Source organism: Babesia bigemina (assembly GCF_000981445.1).
Source record: "Babesia bigemina genome assembly Bbig001, chromosome : III".
Lineage (NCBI taxonomy): Eukaryota > Apicomplexa > Aconoidasida > Piroplasmida > Babesiidae > Babesia > Babesia bigemina.
Window position 1 is genome coordinate 175,910 of NC_027218.1, and position 17,390 is coordinate 193,299.

Genomic DNA, 17,390 nt, shown 5'->3' on the forward strand with positions numbered 1-17,390 from the left:
TGTATTTCTATATCACGACAAAATTGGCATCCGCCCCGCTCACCGATTCCCAGCCTTCAGCGTCTAGACAACCCAGAATCGCAATCCACCTTAGGTCTGGGCTGAAGCTTCTCAACTACATTCAAGTGCTTAGAGGCACAGAGGAATAGCTGCGACCTACGAAATACTGGAGCTAATATTCACGTCGAATCATCTCCAGATCTCATAAAATTACTGGTAGACCCCATTACTTCCAGAGTACACTAATCTGACAAAGTGCATCTTCCCGACACTCTAAGGGTGGTATAAGTTGGGGAGAATGTAGATAACCACCTTGTGCATATTAATAGCAGGCGTGTTAACGAAAATACCACTCCCCCATTCCGCTATCACAAGTAGTGGAGCCGATGCGTGATGGATGAAGGCGCAATATAAACATGGAGTGCACCAAATCTAACTCTGAGTATGACCGAAGACTAGTGCGGACGATAAGCAATTGTATGAGTTAAGAGTAGTAAGGTGTGGCGGATTACCATGGTAACGATGGAGATCATAAGCGAAGACAGAGGGGACAAGACCGCCTAGTGAAGATAATATACTCATCCAAGATCGTCGGAAGAGCAGAAGCATCGCCTCGATACCCGGATCGCCAGCCAAGCAAACTTGGCAGACGGGCATGTCCAAGATAAGTAAGCATGAGGATTCGGTGGAGTAGCTCCACGGAAGAGCACATTTAACTAGAATGCGGAGTCTGATGTTACTACACGTGCTTAGTGACATGACACCCAGGGAATAATAGCATTCTGTTAATGCAACTCGTGCCCAGACAGGACGGATGGCACGAGCCACCATCGTAACAACACGACATGAAACCCGCAACTAACATCCGAAGCTTAAGCCGATGTCTCCTCAACTCTGAAAGCAACTCATGCGAGACGCGGCTTCACATCATACCATTCAACTATAAAACAAAGCTCAACAATAATGGCCCTCGTTCACCTTGCCCATCATTCGCTTCAGCCCACTTTCCATCTCTATCCCTGTACGTCCGTCTACACTCCAGATATGGTCAGCACGGTCCCTCAACGCTGCTTTCCTTTGCTCACTTAATACCCCTAGCACGGTGCCCTACAGCTCATTGATTGCATCACACTACCTCCTACGATTGTTTGTCTGGACATGGCACAGCAACTTTTTAAAAAAACGCGTCCAATAACCATCATTTAAGTGTCTCAAAGCCGTGTTACTTGCCAGGTGAACAGCGTCCTCGCCGTCGTTCGTGAGACTTCATAACGGCATCCCAGGTCAGACAGCTGCCTGCCACGGTAATGAGGACTGTTACCTAGCACGTGCATAATACACCGTGAGCGGGCGTGACTCACGCTATGAATTGGCGAGGTAAGGATGGTCTCGTAGACATACAACAGGGCTGTTGTCGTAGTCTGTTTACAAGAACAAGGTGATGTGTGTGTCGACGGACTGGGTGCAGGGGGCGATAAAAATAAAATGGAAATTTGCACCAACGTAGACGCACATTGCATACACGTTAATATAACACGTACAGCGGCGAACAGTAGCGTGATGTCATGGGTTTTGCCGTGTCTATAGGACTCTACGTGGGCTGGGTGCGGGTAAGAATGATAAGGTACAAAACAAGGCCGACCGAACAACTGTAGAGACGCTTGTCGCACCTTGACATACGTTGATCGTGTCAAAGCATGTAGGCCACCCATGAACGCGGTGAGCAAAAGAACGGCTATGACGGCGCCATTTGGTACATCGGCAATAGGCACGTAACCTTAGGCCCCTACTGCCTCAAACGCAAGCACCTTTAGTACGGATAACGCAGAGACAAGATAGCATTATCGTGTGTTGCTACTACTTTTATGTGCCATAACTATTGCGTTGTAATAAATCACAGCTGTTGCGGTATTACAACTCCACGTGCTCTACGACAATCCAGCGTATGCCCTTGGACGGAAGGCGGGGTAGCGGTCAATGTTCATCTCCTCGGGAATTTCGTCACCGACGAGATTAGTCAGGGATCTGCCGGGATGGCCAGGCGAGCTGGAAAATGCAGCGCGTATTTTAGTCGTCATCCGGTGGAATGTCTCGGGAAACATACCCCACATGACAATAAAGCATGATAAAATGATCAAACCGATGATTAGAACACCTAGCCATATTCTGCACCAGTCTTGTGAACATAGTGTGCCACAGTATGTGCATTTGAGGACGCAATTGCCGTTCTCGTCTCGTTTTCCACGTGCCCACTTGCAATCGTTCTCGTTACAGGCATATGGATGGGAGTCCATGCATTTGTCGCCGTATTTTTTGCGTTCCCATACAGGATTGCCGTCATGGTATTTGACGTGGCCTTCACACTTGTCGTAGCCTTTGTCTTTGCATCTGCCAATTACGTAGCCGTCGCATGGCCCTCCAGAACAATTGGTTGAATCACACCAACTACAGCAGCTACAAATTACGCCGTTACATCGCGGTCCGCAGCAGCATTGATAACATTTACATGGCCCACCTTCTGTACACCTATTTTCGCACCGCTTGCAACTGTTGGTTGATTCTTTTCCTTTACATTCGCCATTTTTCTTGTCCCCATAACAATCAGTCGGACAGCCACAGCAAGTAATATAACACTTACATGATTCATTTGCCTCGCATTTTACTTTGCACCCCTCACATCCGGGACTACAGCACGACTTGCACGTTTTACATTCGGCATATGGGCATGGACCATCGGCAACCTGACCACATGTAATATTAAGGCAGTTGCAATCGTTCCCCTCAACCCTCATCTCCTTCGTCTTCGCCGCCGCCATCCTCCACGCTGTCTTGACTCACACGCCGCCCACGGCAACAGACTATATATTTCAAAGTTCCGCCATATTTGCAAAAACAGTGCAACACAGAGCTTATGTCCTCCCATGCGTAGCGTTGTGCATCCAGCTGCGCATGCAATCTTGAACCGCAGTCCCAGCGAAGTGATACCAGGAGCATCCGTATCCACTACATGTGTTGACGAGGCGACTTAACAGCATGACGGCATACGCATTACATTTAACTGATTATGGCCCACTAACTAGGTAACAACATCACCTAAGTCACGCTACACCATCTTACTACCGCTTCCGCTGTGGTACAAACATGGTAGCATCTGGCATTGCATCTGTCCGTGAGAGAATCTAGACCCTTAAGTTCCCTATGCCATTTCCAGACATATGGCCTACATGAGCTCGTTTCCTTGGGTTTTTATAGTTATGCTTTTTCTAAGCCAAACGTGTCGGGTGATGGCAGCGTTCGTTAGTACCAATTTAATAACTGCGCTGGATGATAGCAGCGCAAGCCTTCTTTGCTGTAGTAGTTGCTACGTGACTATGAAGCCTACAATGATGCACAGTTGGTAACGCATATTTATTGCCTGGTTCACCGTTACCCACTTATTCCGTAGTCATTGATCTTTAACCAGTACGTTAACCGTTAACACTCACCGACGATATGTGTGCTTGCACGGTTCCGACCTTAACCTTGCATCATATATGATTATGTGGATTGATTACGAGGATCCGGAAGCTAACGGTTAGAGTGTTTCTCAAACCAAACAACGCTCTTTCACCCATTAATTGATACGCTTCTGGACCTCCACTGCTCATCTGGTCTACGCTGGTTGCAATACGTAGGTGATGTGAGGCGACATGATTGAGTCATTACCCCGCAAAAAATAACAGCCGTTTTGCTGACTCCCAACCGCATCGTTATGCATCCTTGCTGACGGCAATGTATCTTCCTGTAGAACACCATCAAGCGTAGTACGTTAACGGTCTTCACTTGTATACAAGTCCTGTGATATGGTCGCCGGAAACTCGCAGTAGGGATGCCGGCAATTGTAATAGTAGTCAGAAGACCGGACAATCGAATGCTGGGCTATAATCGTACTATCACGTCTTCTCTAATAGGCTTAGCAATATAACTTTCCAGTCTGTTGCGAATACATGTCAATATTTAAACAGATATGTTCCGCTTCCTTCCAGTTTCCACAAACCCCGTACTATGGGTGTACACTATACTGTACTTCCGCCACCTCTAGCATTTACCTGATACATACAATTAGCTACCTGGCACGTAGTGCAACACCTGAGTTAACACGTTTTTTAGTTGCTACGTTTTGAATACCACAGGCCTCATGTCACGTTGATTTCGAAGTAAACTAGGGCGACTGAACTTTCTTCCACGTCAGACCATTAGAAGCGTTATCGGAATCGGACTATCGATTAATCATATAGGTAAACGACCTGAATGCTAATATATGGTCGGTGGACTTTAAGACACGTAGTTGCGTGCTTATGGGCTCAACGCCGTGAGATAGTTTGACGTAACAAGCACAGTTGTGAATTATACGTGGCCTCAACACTGAATACCGTCCTAATGCCTAACATCTCAATGACGGCCGGAATAGTTCTTTAGCGTACGGCAATACACGAATAGGGGGCACATTGTAGCCCTTGTAAAGGTGGAGTGCCTATGCCGCGTTGAGGTCAGACTTCTTAGCTCTCATCGTTGATCATACATTGATATATACGATATTGTCCTACATGCGCCCACTTTCATGGCATCTGTGATGCACTGCATGCGCATTGTGGTAATGTGGAGGTTTTATGAGTTTTCCGGAGAGCTAATCGCGAAACGCTTGATGGTCTCACTCTTTCGGGTTCAGGGAAGTCTTTCATCGGTGCGCAGGTTGATGACAAGTGGGCGGCGGAAAAATGGGTCAGACGTGTTCTAAATGTAAGGATAATTGTTCCTCTGGCAGAGATTGTGCTGACTGTCCAAAATTTTCTTGTAATTGTCAATGTTGCAGAAAAACAGGTGCATACATTGCTGCTGGTGTTCTCTTTGCAATATTCGCATTAATCTTTTTTTCATCTTTCTACTACGGGTTTCCGGCAATACCTTACAAAAAGATTTCCGACGTTTTCAGATCATCTATGAGGGACACCTACAGTGGACTCTCCTAACCTCATCGATATGCATAATAAAGTCACAAACGATGCTAAAATGTTAGCAGGATTCACCTGCGATGTAATGGCTTAGGTATGGGTTACCAATTCTGCTTCTCCTTGCCGTAGTTTTCCAACCTGTACACCACGGTGCTGCGCCTCGATATAACATCGTTTTTCTACCCGTCACCTTCATCGCCACTGCGAACTTACCAAACCCACAAAGTAATGTAGTAGGCTCACCACTCAAGTTTCGTTCTGTTTGCTTCGTGACTGTGATTGCGTAATTACACGGTAACGATGCACTGTATCAGTTCAGTAGCAGACATCCAGCTTAGCAGCTAAGAAGTGCCATCATCAGTGGCGGCGGGTCAATGGCAGAGTTGATGGTATTTGGCGGAATGTTTACACGGATCTATAGAAGCATGCTTTTGGGAGACGTGCTGAGCTATAGCGGAGCAATGTTGTAAATCAGAAGCAGTGGGATGACTACTCAGGTCGCTTTATTTGGTGACATTGTGGTGATAACCAACATCGTAATCCCTAACCGTATGTCACATAGATATCTTGTGGACTATCTATGTCGTAGGAAAAGATACATTATAAGTCACTTTGGGACCTATACAAATCGAATGTTGTCATTTTCCGAGTAATGTTCACTAGTTTGGCGACGGACTTCATAGGCTCATTCCCATGGTATGCCAGAGTTACTAGATCTTTGAGCACGATGGCTCATGCAATGGCTGTATTGCGGGGCATATTTATTTATATAGGCATTTTACATGATCAGTTATGTAAAAATATTCTAAAATAAGGGGAAATCTCACGATTACCGTGCAAGGTGCTATGTAAACTGAGCTGTGGAAAACATGAGGCAGCATGCGTAAGCAACTCTATACCTCGGTATTGTAGATATACTTTGTTCCATAATCGCCAGTATAAACAGTCATTTGCTCTATCGTGATGCTGAACTTTTTAGCAATGTGCTCAATCTACGCAAACATAGAGGCGGAATCAACGCATGTTCTCAACCTTCACAGCAGAAATCTCATCTCACCAAAACCTAAAAACGAATTAATCGTGAAGTAATGAGCGTTGAAGTACTGTTGCATTAGCTTCAATCTCTACAAAATCACATATGGCAAGATTCATCATTTACCAACTCACGTTAATAAATATGGTCATAACATCGCTAAGGCTTACGGAGTGTAGTACAGCTTCGACACAAAATATAGACTTTGTCGTAATATAGTGCCCGTATGCCCAGCTAATGATCATATGTATACGTAGTAGCTTGTATGGCCAAAATAGTCCGATGGCACACGGAACCAGATTATCGCCAATATGGATAATACAAGGTACGAAGTAGTGCAGACAAACACATTATTAACTTGTCTAATTGTGATACGGCTTATGTATACCGCGTAAAGTACTACTGTCTATTAGCGTCAATTGAGGCGATGACGGCCTGATTGAGTTCGGGTGCACTCCCTTGCGCATAGCGTCCACTAGTCACGCACATAATCTTGTTGAACAATGATAGCTATACTATCATACTTAATCGAGCTCACACAATAGACCAGATCATACGTTTCCCTATTGAGCCCCATTTACCGTTACATACACGGAGGGTAATTATGCGCAAGAAACCGCAGCAATTGATGCTTTGCACTCCCCAAAGCCGTCATTAAATCACTTGCCGCTTAGATATTAGCGCCATATTGGGGGTAGGAGATTTCGGGTGATGTTCTTCATACCGACGGTAAAGTTGCCTGGTTAACTGTGGAAAGACCTTCTCAGTTACGTCGCTGTGTCCCTTGAACTTTTCCAGGAACATTTTACGCATTTTGGCGATGTCAACAAGCAGTTCATCGTAAGTGTACTGCTCTGAGGCGAGCTTCTCGTCCAAGCTTTTGGCACACTTGTCAAACATGGCCACTGCAGCGTCGTTAGCGATTTTGTCGTTCTTGACTTCCAGTTTCTCTATGAGGCCGTCGAGCGACTTCTCGAGGTACTCATACTGTTCACGATATAGGGCCTGATCGCCTAAAACACGCGTCTGGAAATCGTGCAGGCTTTTTTGCTTCAGCCGCATACAGCGCGATAACAGCACTCTCGGCTCTATCGGCAGCTGCATAACCACGTGATGTTTCAGGCCCTTGAAGAACTGTACGATAACCTCTCTACTAATATTTACATTTTCCTTTACACGCACGTCACGTATGATCGTCTTGGCGTCCCTGAGTTTGATCATCCCATGTGCGTTGAAGTGGGCAATCAGCTGCTTCAGGTAGTTTACAAACATGCCGCCATTCATATGCGAATGCGATTGCACATGTGATAAGGTGTCTTGATAAACGCATGCTTTTACTTCGTCGAGTCGCTCACAGAACAGCGGGCTCAGCAGGTGGTTGGGGATGCTGCTAATATTTGGTTGGCCGATTGGTGCGTTGCCTCCGATGAGACGCGTCTGAGATCCCACTGCCACATCCGCCGACATTATTTCTGCGTTTGCGGGCGCTAGCAGTGTGGCGAATATGCGTTTTAGAGCATCCTTAGCGTTCAACGCGGAAGAGCGATCGGCTATGCTCAAGGACTTTGGAACGACAACGGGGCACGGCAGCGATGTGTATTTCCTGTTTGTAAAGATTTCAAATGCGTCCAACATGTCATTTTTGAAATCCATGCCCCTATCCCTGCGATTACAGTTGAAGATATTGGCGTAGTGTTCGAATATCCCCTGTTCCACTAGTGTCTCAGGAGTATAAAGGCGGTCATCCATGCATTTTACGTGCCCCTCACTGTCCCTGAAAACGAAATGGACTATGGGTGCCTTCCACAGGTTGGCTTCGCCCAGGTCGGAGCGCACCTCTTCAGCAGCCTCTATGCTTTCGTGCTCCTTCGACTCGAACGATTTAGACAGTATGTTTTGTTCGTTCAGCAGGAATGACGTCTTCTTTGTGAATTCCTCTATGGTTTCCTGCATCTCCAGCGCACTCACGTCCTCTTCGAAGCTCATTCGGTCGTGCTTAACGACGTCTATCATTGCGCGCACCATATCGTAAATCCCCGTCCTCGGCGGATTGGCAACGTTGCATATCACACAGTTACTCAATAACAGCAAAAACTTGATCATGTCAATGCGCTGCGCTTGGTGGTTTTCGAACCCGTCAACATCAAGGTATATATACGCATACTTTTCCTGATAAACACCTACATACGCCCACACAGCTCCCTCTGGTGGCTGGTGCATTTGGTTCATGGCCCCCTTAGCGGAATAAGCTTCCGAGCACCTGAACGATTTGGTCGGCTTATTCACTAGCATGCTAGCGAGGTAGCTCTTTCCCGTTCTCGAATCGCCGCATACCCCAATCGTCACAACTTGCAAATCTTTAACTTGCGTCTGGATGATTTTAGCCGCTGATTTAACCAGGCTACATAGTGTACGATCGCCCTGCTTGGTAAAATGCAGCAGCTTCACCGCACGTGCCGTATGCACCTTTGAGAAGCCTTTGAAAGGGTCAATGATACGTGACATGGAACAGACATTCAACGGGACTTCAAATAACCCTGTGCTTCGCAGCGACGGTGAAGCGCCGTCGTTAGTTTCGGAATCCAAAGATTGCGCACTTTCTGAAGGTGGAGATGCATTTCGTACTGCGCTCCGATGTACGTTGCGCGTCCGGCATCTGGTGCGTCGTTCGCCATTGCCGGTTGACACAGGACTGTTTGACTCATCTCCGCTGTACCCCTCGTATGCTCCGGAGTACTCTTCCTCGTTGCTGTACCTGCTATGCGTCGATGCGGTGGTGTCCCCTCCCATGTTGCTCACCGTGTAGTCAGGCCTCCTTTCATTCTCCCCATGGAACGGCGCATCATGGCGTTGCTTCTGGGGCGAAGGCATGTAGTAATTGACCGCTTCTATAATGTCAGGGTACGGGGCAGCGGAATGTTGCGCCTCGTCGTAACCGAAACTTAGGGTTGCGTCTCTCGTGTCCTGCCTAATGTTCCTAACCACCATATAGTTGTTCGACGCGTTGGAAAATGCCTTCGGATAACTCCATTCGTCGTCATATGATCTGCCCATGAATCTGTCAGAATCGCCAAATGTTGGAGGCCCCCTCGACGAAAGGTCTATTGAGTCATATCGCTGGGTTTCTGGCGGCATGATATAAATGTCATGCACAACGGGATGTTCTCCCTTTTCTGCATTTTCCACAGGTTTATCGTTCTCGATAATGCTACATTCATCTTCTGATTTCAAGTTTTGCGCGCGAGCGGCGGTCGTTTCCTCGGCGATAACACGTGCGTCATCACCCGCGTCATTTATGCCTCCTGGAACGGAATTGGGAGCAGGCGTCGGTTGTATCAAGTCATCGTACATTGTAGCCAACTCTTCGCTGGAAACGCTGGCGTAATATTGGCGGTTAGCCACCGTAACTCCCTCCTCCGGCGAAGAGTCCGCCATGATGTACAGCGCAAGCCTATGCGGTACCCAGTAACCTGACGATGCCCACCGTAGTCACATATACCGATTAGAGCATTATTGCTGATCAGTACCGTGCAACTACGACGATTTCGGCAATGTGTACGGTACCATTACGACTAGGCGTATGGGGAAGCAAGTGTGTGTGTACGTACGATGGCATTAGATTGCACATTGATGTGAATACAGCCATTTTCGCGCCTCACGCCGTCAGGTATACTCATGTGTATATGAAATCGCTACGGAGTGGTCAGTGTGTGCCGGTTGTCTAACTGGAAGCCACAGACGCCGCGACGGTCACACCTACCGCCATCTACACCCTAAAACATGAACATCTATTATTCAAAGGTAAATGTTAGTGCCGCATTTGCGATGTTTGTAGATGAGGTATTCGTCTCCATCCGAGATGCACGTGCAACACCGGGTCTGAGGTACGCAGTGCGTGATCCGGATTCTTGGGGCCTCGTGGTATACGGTAGTCTCTACCACAGGCCTGGTTTCGATGACTTGACCAACCTTGGCCCAGGTGGCGTTGCACAAATGGTAGACAGCCATGTTCATTGATGAGTATAGGCGGAGGTGTAAAAAAGAGCAACTATAAATGATGTGAGTTATGCCTGGGAGGCGAGACAGTAGCTATCAGCATGTATAACACATGCGTTGAGGCGTTGTACTTGTATGATTATCATCCCTAGCGCCCCGTTACTGTTCCACGATTCGGTGCGGACCGTTCGAGCCGCGTTTATAGCGCATTCGTAGCATTCCATGCAACTCAGCTATGTACACTCGAATCTAGCAACTAGATCGGCTATCCGCTGCCGGCATGTGCTGATGTGTAGCGTTCCTGTTCAGTGGATCGCCGACGCGGGTTGCCACGGAGACATGCGGGGTACAGTGCGAGCAATCACAGCGATATCACATTTTAAACGTCAAACTGTAAACAAAAGTAAACGCCACTCGAAAATTTGGTGTCCCTAGCACGAAAAACCGCAACTAGCGAAAATTTAGCCACACAGCAGATTACGACTAATGCGGCACTCGCGTTGTCGTATATTGAGTTCTAATTGAAATGGGAAAAGGTCATGGCGACTGGGTGTGCCCTGTTCTAACGTGAGTTTCGCTGTGTTTTGTAAGGTCTCCCTAGACGTTTGGAGTGTGCAAACTTCCTTGTGCTGTCGTTCATTAGGATTCAGGTGCTCAAATCTCAATTTTTCAAAACGCGATTCTTGCAATCGCTGTGGATTCAATCGTTCGCAAGGTGCGTTAGGGATTTCGTTGGGGCCGATAATAGTTCAGGTGGCGGCGCGGATGCACCCCTTTTTAGACATCGCAAGTACAACGACTGGCTTTGCGAACAGTAGGTTCCCACGGATACGCCCTGATGTGTGGCAGTTGTGGTAACGCAAACTGGTCCCGTAGAAGACAGTGTAACATTTGCAGGCAAGACAGGCCGGGTTGTAACAGGTGTGTTGTTGTTTTACCCTTACACACCTTCTCAGCGACGGCCCGGTGCAGTGTGCCACATAACGTAGATATTATATAAACGAATTTCGTGACTTACAAGTCACTTGGGTGTGTGTTGGGAGTGCTGTTACAGGCTTCCTCTGTTATAAATCGAGCTAATGGGTATTAAGGGGCTCATCGGGTTTCTCAATGAATTCGCCCCGGGCTCCTTGAGCAACGTCACCTTGGACAGCGTATCCGGATACACTGTCGCTATTGATGCATCAACTGCTCTGTATCAGTTCACCATAGCGATTAGGGAGAGCAGCTACTTTTCTTCGCTGACGAACTCCAAGGGCGAATCCACGTCGCACCTCGCTGGTTTGATGACCAGGACCATTCGGCTCCTTGAATCTGGAATAAAACCTATTTTCGTCTTCGACTCCACTCCCCCCGAGGCCAAACTCCAGACGCTCGCGAAACGCAAGGAATTGCGCCAGGAAGCGGAGGCATCCCTTGAGCTAGCAAAGGAGAATGATGACAAGGAAAACATCAAAAAGTTCGTAGGTCGTACTGTTCACATTTCAAAGAGCGAGAACGAGAGCGCCAAAGAGCTGCTCCGGTTGATGGGTATACCGGTCATCGAGGCTAAAGAGGAGGCGGAAGCACAGTGCGCGTACCTTGTGAAGCAAGGCCTGGCTGATGCCGTGGGCACTGAGGACGCCGATGCACTTGTATTCGGTTGCGTCACGCTATTGAAAAATCTAACTGCCAGCAACAAGAAGATTTTGAAAGTCGAGTTGGCCAAAGTGCTCGAGCTGCTCAACCTGACTCACGCTGAGTTCATCGACTTTTGTATTCTTTGTGGATGTGACTATTGCGGCACGATTAAAGGAGTTGGTCCTAAGACGGCCTACAATTTGATTCGTAAGTTCAAGAGCATCGAACGCATTTTGGAAGTAAAATCTGAATCACTAGAAGGCTACGAGGTAGCGCAAGAGTACTTCCGCAACCCGCAGGTCAATCACATTGCTGAGATTCCTCGTTCTGAGCCTGATCTCACGGCTTTGAAGGAGTTTTTGGTCGACAAGAACGATTTCGCGGAAGAACGTGTCAACAAGTTCCTGGAACGTCTTCTTAAGGCAAAGACCAAGAAGGTTCAGCTGTCTCTCCGGACGTTCTTCACGAAGCCATCTGTGCCTCAAACCGCGTCCCTAAGCACCAGTTGTAGCATTGACGATAGCGAGGGTGTCCCGGAAATACAAGAACCCCCAGAGAGCGCGCCTCTTCTCACCACTTGCCGAATCGAAGACAACGAGTCCATTCCTGTGACAAAGGAGGCACCCGAAGAAGACGACAAGCATGGTAAGTTACGTGTCCTGGCATTCATATAATCGCAGTTAAACGCGTCGAGAAGCCTTCGATGGGCCTACTCAGCGTGTGCCCGTCGCATGTGCGCGCTGTCAAGAAGCGACACGTACGGTGCTAATCCAGCCTTTATGCAACGGTCGTTTAGCACAGACAAGGTGTCCAGGCGTTTTGAAAAGCCCGTTCCGATCGATGTCGACGAGGAAACCGTGCCGGAACACCTCAAACGGTTTATTTGCGTGCGCCACTTTGAGCCCAGGGTGACGATCAAACGGACTAGTCCAAGGGAGGTCGATGCCGAATCCGTTGAGGCACTCGTGTCGCACCTCTGCGGCGCGCACGGGGTGGCTCGTAAAGACGCCGTCACTCCTGAGGAAGAATGTGCCATGAGCGGCGAGGGTCTCCTGTGGCCTAATCCGCTGCTGCAGAACCTCAGGGCTTCCACCGGCAATTTAAGCAACCCTCGTCTGCGTGACCTCTGGCAATCCAGCTCGAGTCACGGCATTTCTTGGGACGCTTTGGACAAGCTGTACATGAGCTTTCGCGAGGCACGCGACTCCAGCATTGCCGAGTGGGATAAGCACGCGCCGGAAGTAGCGGACTTCGCAAGCAAGGTTGCACGAGACAAGATCACGCGATGGTGCAAGGATAGCAACGCGTGCCCCCCTCGCCTTCTACGGATGTGGACACACCTGCTTTACACGAGATGGCGTGAGCGCTACCTTCACATTTACAGCACTCGCATGCTTTCACGTTTTTTGAAGGGCGAGATCACCGATCGTGTACTGATGCGGGAGTTAAACGAGTGCACGGGCTCTGATACACACTGCTCAGAGTTACCGTTTACCACCAAGGCGTCGGAGCACAACCCTCACTTCGTGCACCGCGTCGCTAAGGGCGTGTCGAGCGACTAGACCGACACGCTATTGTTCTAGGCTTAAATTCAGAAACCACGTTGATAAAGGCACTAGGTGATTTTATACGACACTCATGCCCACTGCGGAGTGTAAAGCAGTGAGCACGTTTCGCACGTGTAGGACTTTACGCCCAGAGCGATTGCGATGGTGGAGACCTCGACGAGTTCGCCGCAGCGACATTGGAAGAAGTAAGCGTTCTCCTGCTCGCTGAACACCATATCGTGGTCATACACTGGTTGTCCGAAAGAGCTTTGGTGCTGCTCCCGGTAAGCGGCCTGCTCGTCTCTCTCGTCGAAGTAGCGATTGAGCTTGTTGTATGCAGACATAACCTCGTTGAACTCGTTAACCGATCCAGCACCCTTATCGGGGTGGCTCTCCCTTACGGCTTGTAGGAATGAGCATCGGACATCATCTCGTTCTATCTTTTTCGTGGTGTCTAGCTTCAATACACGCGCAGCCCGTGCGAGCTCCCTCAACGCATCAGGGCCCATCAAACGTGAGACGTCAATTCACTTCATGTGTGCAATAACATTGCCGTGCAATTGTTCATTGCTTCTGACGCCAATCAAGCCTTAATGCTGTCATGTAGTTCAGGTGTCAATGCTCCCGCGCGACCGATCACACTGCCATGAAAATACTGCCGGGCTATTATAACATGGCATCCATCCATTCACCTTTTACAGCCATAAATAACAGATGTGTGATATCCAGGTGCCATTTGTAGCCCTCCGTAACGTGGAAGGTAGACCGAGTTGACTGCCTTACATTACACTGAATAACGACATCACTGGCGCAACAACATTAAGAATCTTCGTTTGACACCATATATATGATGTCATAATAGCATTTACAAAGCCATTAACCGGCAATCGTGTCTGTGCGATTTTAAAAACAATAGCTTGATATGGAACGCTGACGTATGACCGCACAGCAGTAGAACGTCAAACCCGAGAGTCTGCTACATTTTATGCGGACGAAACGCTTTAAGCATAGTATACGGTCCCCCGTAGTGCAACGTCTAACGCTGCCACAACGGCCCTAAGGTTCCGTAACAGAGTGGCGTTTGCAGATGCAGCAACGCCCATCCTTGGTCTGAAAATCTGCAATACCTCCCACTTGGCGTTTGATTACCTCTGCATATGCGATATTCCAAGTTGCATAGTGCCCGATTTACAAGTTTGCCTGTTGTACAAATGATTCTAGCGTAGGGTGGTTGAAATGAAGCGCTCTCTGTGGCACATTATACCTATGCTTTCGAAAACTCACACATGATTCCACCACGCAATGAATTTGCGAAGGAGTGGCTGTGCCCTTGTTGTGCACGTGCCGCACCAACATCTCCAGAAGCGCTGCGTTGTGATACGAAAGCGTCCTAAATCGCTGGAGCATATCCACCACCTTTGTCAAGTCAGGAAGCTGGTGCGAACGCTGCAGAAATGCATCACCAATTGCGTCTAGAACACCCCGATGTTGCCACTCCAAATCGCTGCAAGTGACCACTGTGCGATAAAGTTGCTCGTTGCTTAGATCACCTAGGTCATGGGTAGCAATTACGTCCAAAAGCTTCTTTGCAGTGATACTTCCGGCTTCGCACGTCATCTGACTATAGTGAAAAGTATCTGGCAGTACCAACCTTTGCTGGGCCCAGCATGCAGAACGTTCGAACCAAAGTCTCTGCATTCCTGATACAGCGGATATCAAGTTCACCCAAAACCTTCCAGTAAGCGACCTTGACGTCGCCCACCGGGTAACCGAAAGCTATTAGTTCTTCTATGACGGCGAGGCTGCATCCGATGTATGGCTCATATGTCTCCTCGATAGGTGGGTCGCGCATTTGTGCGGGCGATTGTGCTTTGTACGCTGTTAACTCATCAGCACAAAATTTGAGAACCCTCTCTAACAGATGCGCGTGCGATTCGCAGAGTTTTTGCAAAACGCCTCCGTCATCTGTGTTTGATTCGCTGCTTGTGAGGCGGTGTAGGATTCTACCTACGCAAATGAATCCGGTGCACAATTTTGCGTAGTGTTCAGGTGGTAGCCGCTCCAGCAATGGTCCTGTGGTAGCCGACACACATTTGTTGCCGTCGTCGATCCAGTGCATCAATGCAGGCTGCAACGTCTTGACCATTGTTCTCAACTGTGCATCGTCAAACTCTCGGCGTGCGAATCGGTTGATGCAGGACGCAACGACCACTAAATTTTCCAGATCCAGCGTTGGCGACGCTAAAGGTATCGAAAAATCCCGATCAAGCTCATTTCTCTCCGAATTGTCGCAGATGGTAGACAACCTGGAGCACAGCGACCGTATTGTAGGCACGGCCCTTGAAGATGACCGCGTTGCCGCGAAGAGAAGCACTGATACGTGATCGGTTTTCAGGTCCCAATAGTGGTTCGGAAGCGACCGCTCAAGATCTTGGAGAAAGGTGGTGGTGTTAGGACCCTGGAATCCTATAGCACTTAACATCGGAGAGTGATACTTACCGCCAACGACTTCCTGCCGCGCGCCAGCAGATTGGCAATGAGCTTGTAAGATGCAGCCGTGCACTCCGCGAGAGAGTTCGGCGGCATTATGTGTGTCGTTTTGTGTCCTCTGTGCAAAGAGAATCCTCTTCGACAAATTTCGTAAAGGGCTCTAGCGCTGCCATAATGCGCAAAGCAGGGTCCAGTGCTATATGGTATTAAAATACTAAGTTAAAGCAATGTTTATGCTGACATTTTCCAGCTAACGCGGCATATGTGTCGTCGTGTGGCCGCTGCCTTCGCTAGTCATCTGCGGGGAAGGCAATGCTACACCTTTCATTGTAAACAACTCTGACATACTCTTTCAACAGTGTACAAACAGTAAAATGTTTGTGTGTGTGTGATGGCGACGTGTTCTCAGCTGGAAGGACACCGTTGCTGTGTCTGGAGGCCAAAGCACGTATAAATAGTCGACAGCCATGGGTCAAAGTACGAGCTTCCGTTTACCTACGTGTACGAAAAAGAGTACATATAAGTATTTTGTACTGTGTACGCTGGAAAGGAAGCAAAGTTGCAGGATTCTACTGGCTTTCCGTGTACCGGCGTCGTCAACGTCCGTAGATTACACCATAAGCGACTCTCAGTTGCTACGTCAACATGGTATTCGTGTTCATGATGGTGCTTCGGGTCAACCCCGACCTGCGGATCAGCGGCGTGAAGTTATCGCGCTGGATGCTGAGGCAGCACATGCTCTAGATCACTACTGCGACCGTCAGATGCTCTGCGTACTCAAACGCTATAATTACCCTGCTGGTCGGAAGATGGTAAACATGAAGAAACGTGCGAAAAACGAGGCTAATGCTCTTCGCAGGCTGAGACGTTGCAAGCGCATTGTCACGCTGTAAGTCCGTGCACTGCCCCATCCGCATGTTGCGCTCAGGCTTGACGCTTTCGAGTTCGATGGCGCCACCTACTATGCCATGGAGTATCTGTGGCGTGGCACGCTATGGAGTTTGATACGGCGGAACAAAGGGCTTGATGTCAGCACCACGAAGGCGTATGCACTCCAGGTGGCGATGGCAATAGACGCTATGCACCGGCAAGGTATCACTCATCGAGACGTGACAGCCAGCAACATCATGATTTCTTCAACGGGGCATTTGAAGATTATTGATTTCAATTTGTGCAGACTGCTCGATCACCGCGACACACGGATGAACTCTTTTTTGGGCACGTACAGTTGCATGCCACCGGAGGTCCTGCATTGCAACGTCAATTCATCGCTGGTGTCCGGTGGCTCCACTTACACAAAGGAAGTGGATTGGTGGTACTTCGGTTCGCTGGTGTACGAAATGCTGACTGGGTAGGTCCCACCTTACGAGGCACGTCATTGTTTACCAGAGAGACCCCGTTTACCATTGAGAGCAAGGACAACGATGAGCAATTCTACAACAGGGTTATCAGGAGCCCCAACACAATCGACTTTGGTCCAATATGTGATGTAGATGCGGCGGACCTAATCACGCAACTCATGCAAGGGGTCCCATCGGCACGACTGGGTGCTATGGGCGGTTCGGCATGCGTGATGAAGCACAAGTTTTTCGCCGGAATTCGGGGGGGCTTGACGTCAAGCACTATACCAACGAACTATATTGAAGCGCGAATTTTTGATTGCATAAAGGTTTGTACATGCGGCATGGATTACACCACGTACAGGCCATGATC

The 17,390-nt window shown here is 48.6% G+C and overlaps 10 protein-coding genes across 10 annotated transcripts; 4 read left to right on the forward strand and 6 right to left on the reverse strand.

Annotated features, from left to right (window-relative positions):
- Positions 1–432: 432 nt before the first annotated feature.
- On the reverse strand, positions 433–831 carry BBBOND_0300570 (hypothetical protein; the record flags this gene model as incomplete). The annotated part of the gene is made up of 1 exon (XM_012912884.1): positions 433–831. One exon carries the CDS (start codon positions 829–831, stop codon positions 433–435), a length of 399 nt encoding a protein of 132 aa, XP_012768338.1.
- Positions 832–1,928: 1,097 nt separating this feature from the next.
- Positions 1,929–2,816, reverse strand: BBBOND_0300580 (hypothetical protein; the record flags this gene model as incomplete). The annotated part of the gene is made up of 2 exons (XM_012912885.1): positions 1,929–2,416; positions 2,516–2,816. The coding sequence occupies 2 exons, from the start codon at positions 2,814–2,816 to the stop codon at positions 1,929–1,931; spliced, it is 789 nt and encodes a 262-aa protein (XP_012768339.1).
- Positions 2,817–4,757: 1,941 nt separating this feature from the next.
- Positions 4,758–5,009, forward strand: BBBOND_0300590 (hypothetical protein; the record flags this gene model as incomplete). Its single annotated transcript, XM_012912886.1, has 1 exon — positions 4,758–5,009. The coding sequence occupies one exon, from the start codon at positions 4,758–4,760 to the stop codon at positions 5,007–5,009; it is 252 nt and encodes an 83-aa protein (XP_012768340.1).
- Positions 5,010–6,678: 1,669 nt separating this feature from the next.
- BBBOND_0300600 (hypothetical protein, conserved) lies at positions 6,679–9,459 on the reverse strand (the record flags this gene model as incomplete). The annotated part of the gene is made up of 1 exon (XM_012912887.1): positions 6,679–9,459. One exon carries the CDS (start codon positions 9,457–9,459, stop codon positions 6,679–6,681), a length of 2,781 nt encoding a protein of 926 aa, XP_012768341.1.
- A 360-nt stretch (positions 9,460–9,819) lies between these two features.
- Positions 9,820–10,032, reverse strand: BBBOND_0300610 (hypothetical protein; the record flags this gene model as incomplete). The annotated part of the gene is made up of 1 exon (XM_012912888.1): positions 9,820–10,032. The coding sequence occupies one exon, from the start codon at positions 10,030–10,032 to the stop codon at positions 9,820–9,822; it is 213 nt and encodes a 70-aa protein (XP_012768342.1).
- Positions 10,033–10,546: 514 nt separating this feature from the next.
- BBBOND_0300620 (Zn finger domain containing protein, putative) lies at positions 10,547–11,004 on the forward strand (the record flags this gene model as incomplete). The annotated part of the gene is made up of 5 exons (XM_012912889.1): positions 10,547–10,587; positions 10,671–10,735; positions 10,774–10,834; positions 10,870–10,941; positions 10,977–11,004. 5 exons carry the CDS (start codon positions 10,547–10,549, stop codon positions 11,002–11,004), a joined length of 267 nt encoding a protein of 88 aa, XP_012768343.1.
- A 95-nt stretch (positions 11,005–11,099) lies between these two features.
- On the forward strand, positions 11,100–13,202 carry BBBOND_0300630 (XPG N-terminal domain and XPG I-region domain containing protein, putative; the record flags this gene model as incomplete). The annotated part of the gene is made up of 3 exons (XM_012912890.1): positions 11,100–12,285; positions 12,321–12,402; positions 12,455–13,202. 3 exons carry the CDS (start codon positions 11,100–11,102, stop codon positions 13,200–13,202), a joined length of 2,016 nt encoding a protein of 671 aa, XP_012768344.1.
- Positions 13,203–13,276: 74 nt separating this feature from the next.
- On the reverse strand, positions 13,277–13,696 carry BBBOND_0300640 (Chaperone J-domain superfamily protein, putative; the record flags this gene model as incomplete). Its single annotated transcript, XM_012912891.1, has 1 exon — positions 13,277–13,696. The coding sequence occupies one exon, from the start codon at positions 13,694–13,696 to the stop codon at positions 13,277–13,279; it is 420 nt and encodes a 139-aa protein (XP_012768345.1).
- A 679-nt stretch (positions 13,697–14,375) lies between these two features.
- Positions 14,376–15,773, reverse strand: BBBOND_0300650 (hypothetical protein, conserved; the record flags this gene model as incomplete). Its single annotated transcript, XM_012912892.1, has 3 exons — positions 14,376–14,804; positions 14,839–15,645; positions 15,687–15,773. 3 exons carry the CDS (start codon positions 15,771–15,773, stop codon positions 14,376–14,378), a joined length of 1,323 nt encoding a protein of 440 aa, XP_012768346.1.
- Positions 15,774–16,144: 371 nt separating this feature from the next.
- On the forward strand, positions 16,145–17,388 carry BBBOND_0300660 (protein kinase domain containing protein, putative; the record flags this gene model as incomplete). The annotated part of the gene is made up of 3 exons (XM_012912893.1): positions 16,145–16,566; positions 16,606–17,028; positions 17,067–17,388. The coding sequence occupies 3 exons, from the start codon at positions 16,145–16,147 to the stop codon at positions 17,386–17,388; spliced, it is 1,167 nt and encodes a 388-aa protein (XP_012768347.1).
- Between the last annotated feature and the right edge of the window lie 2 nt (positions 17,389–17,390).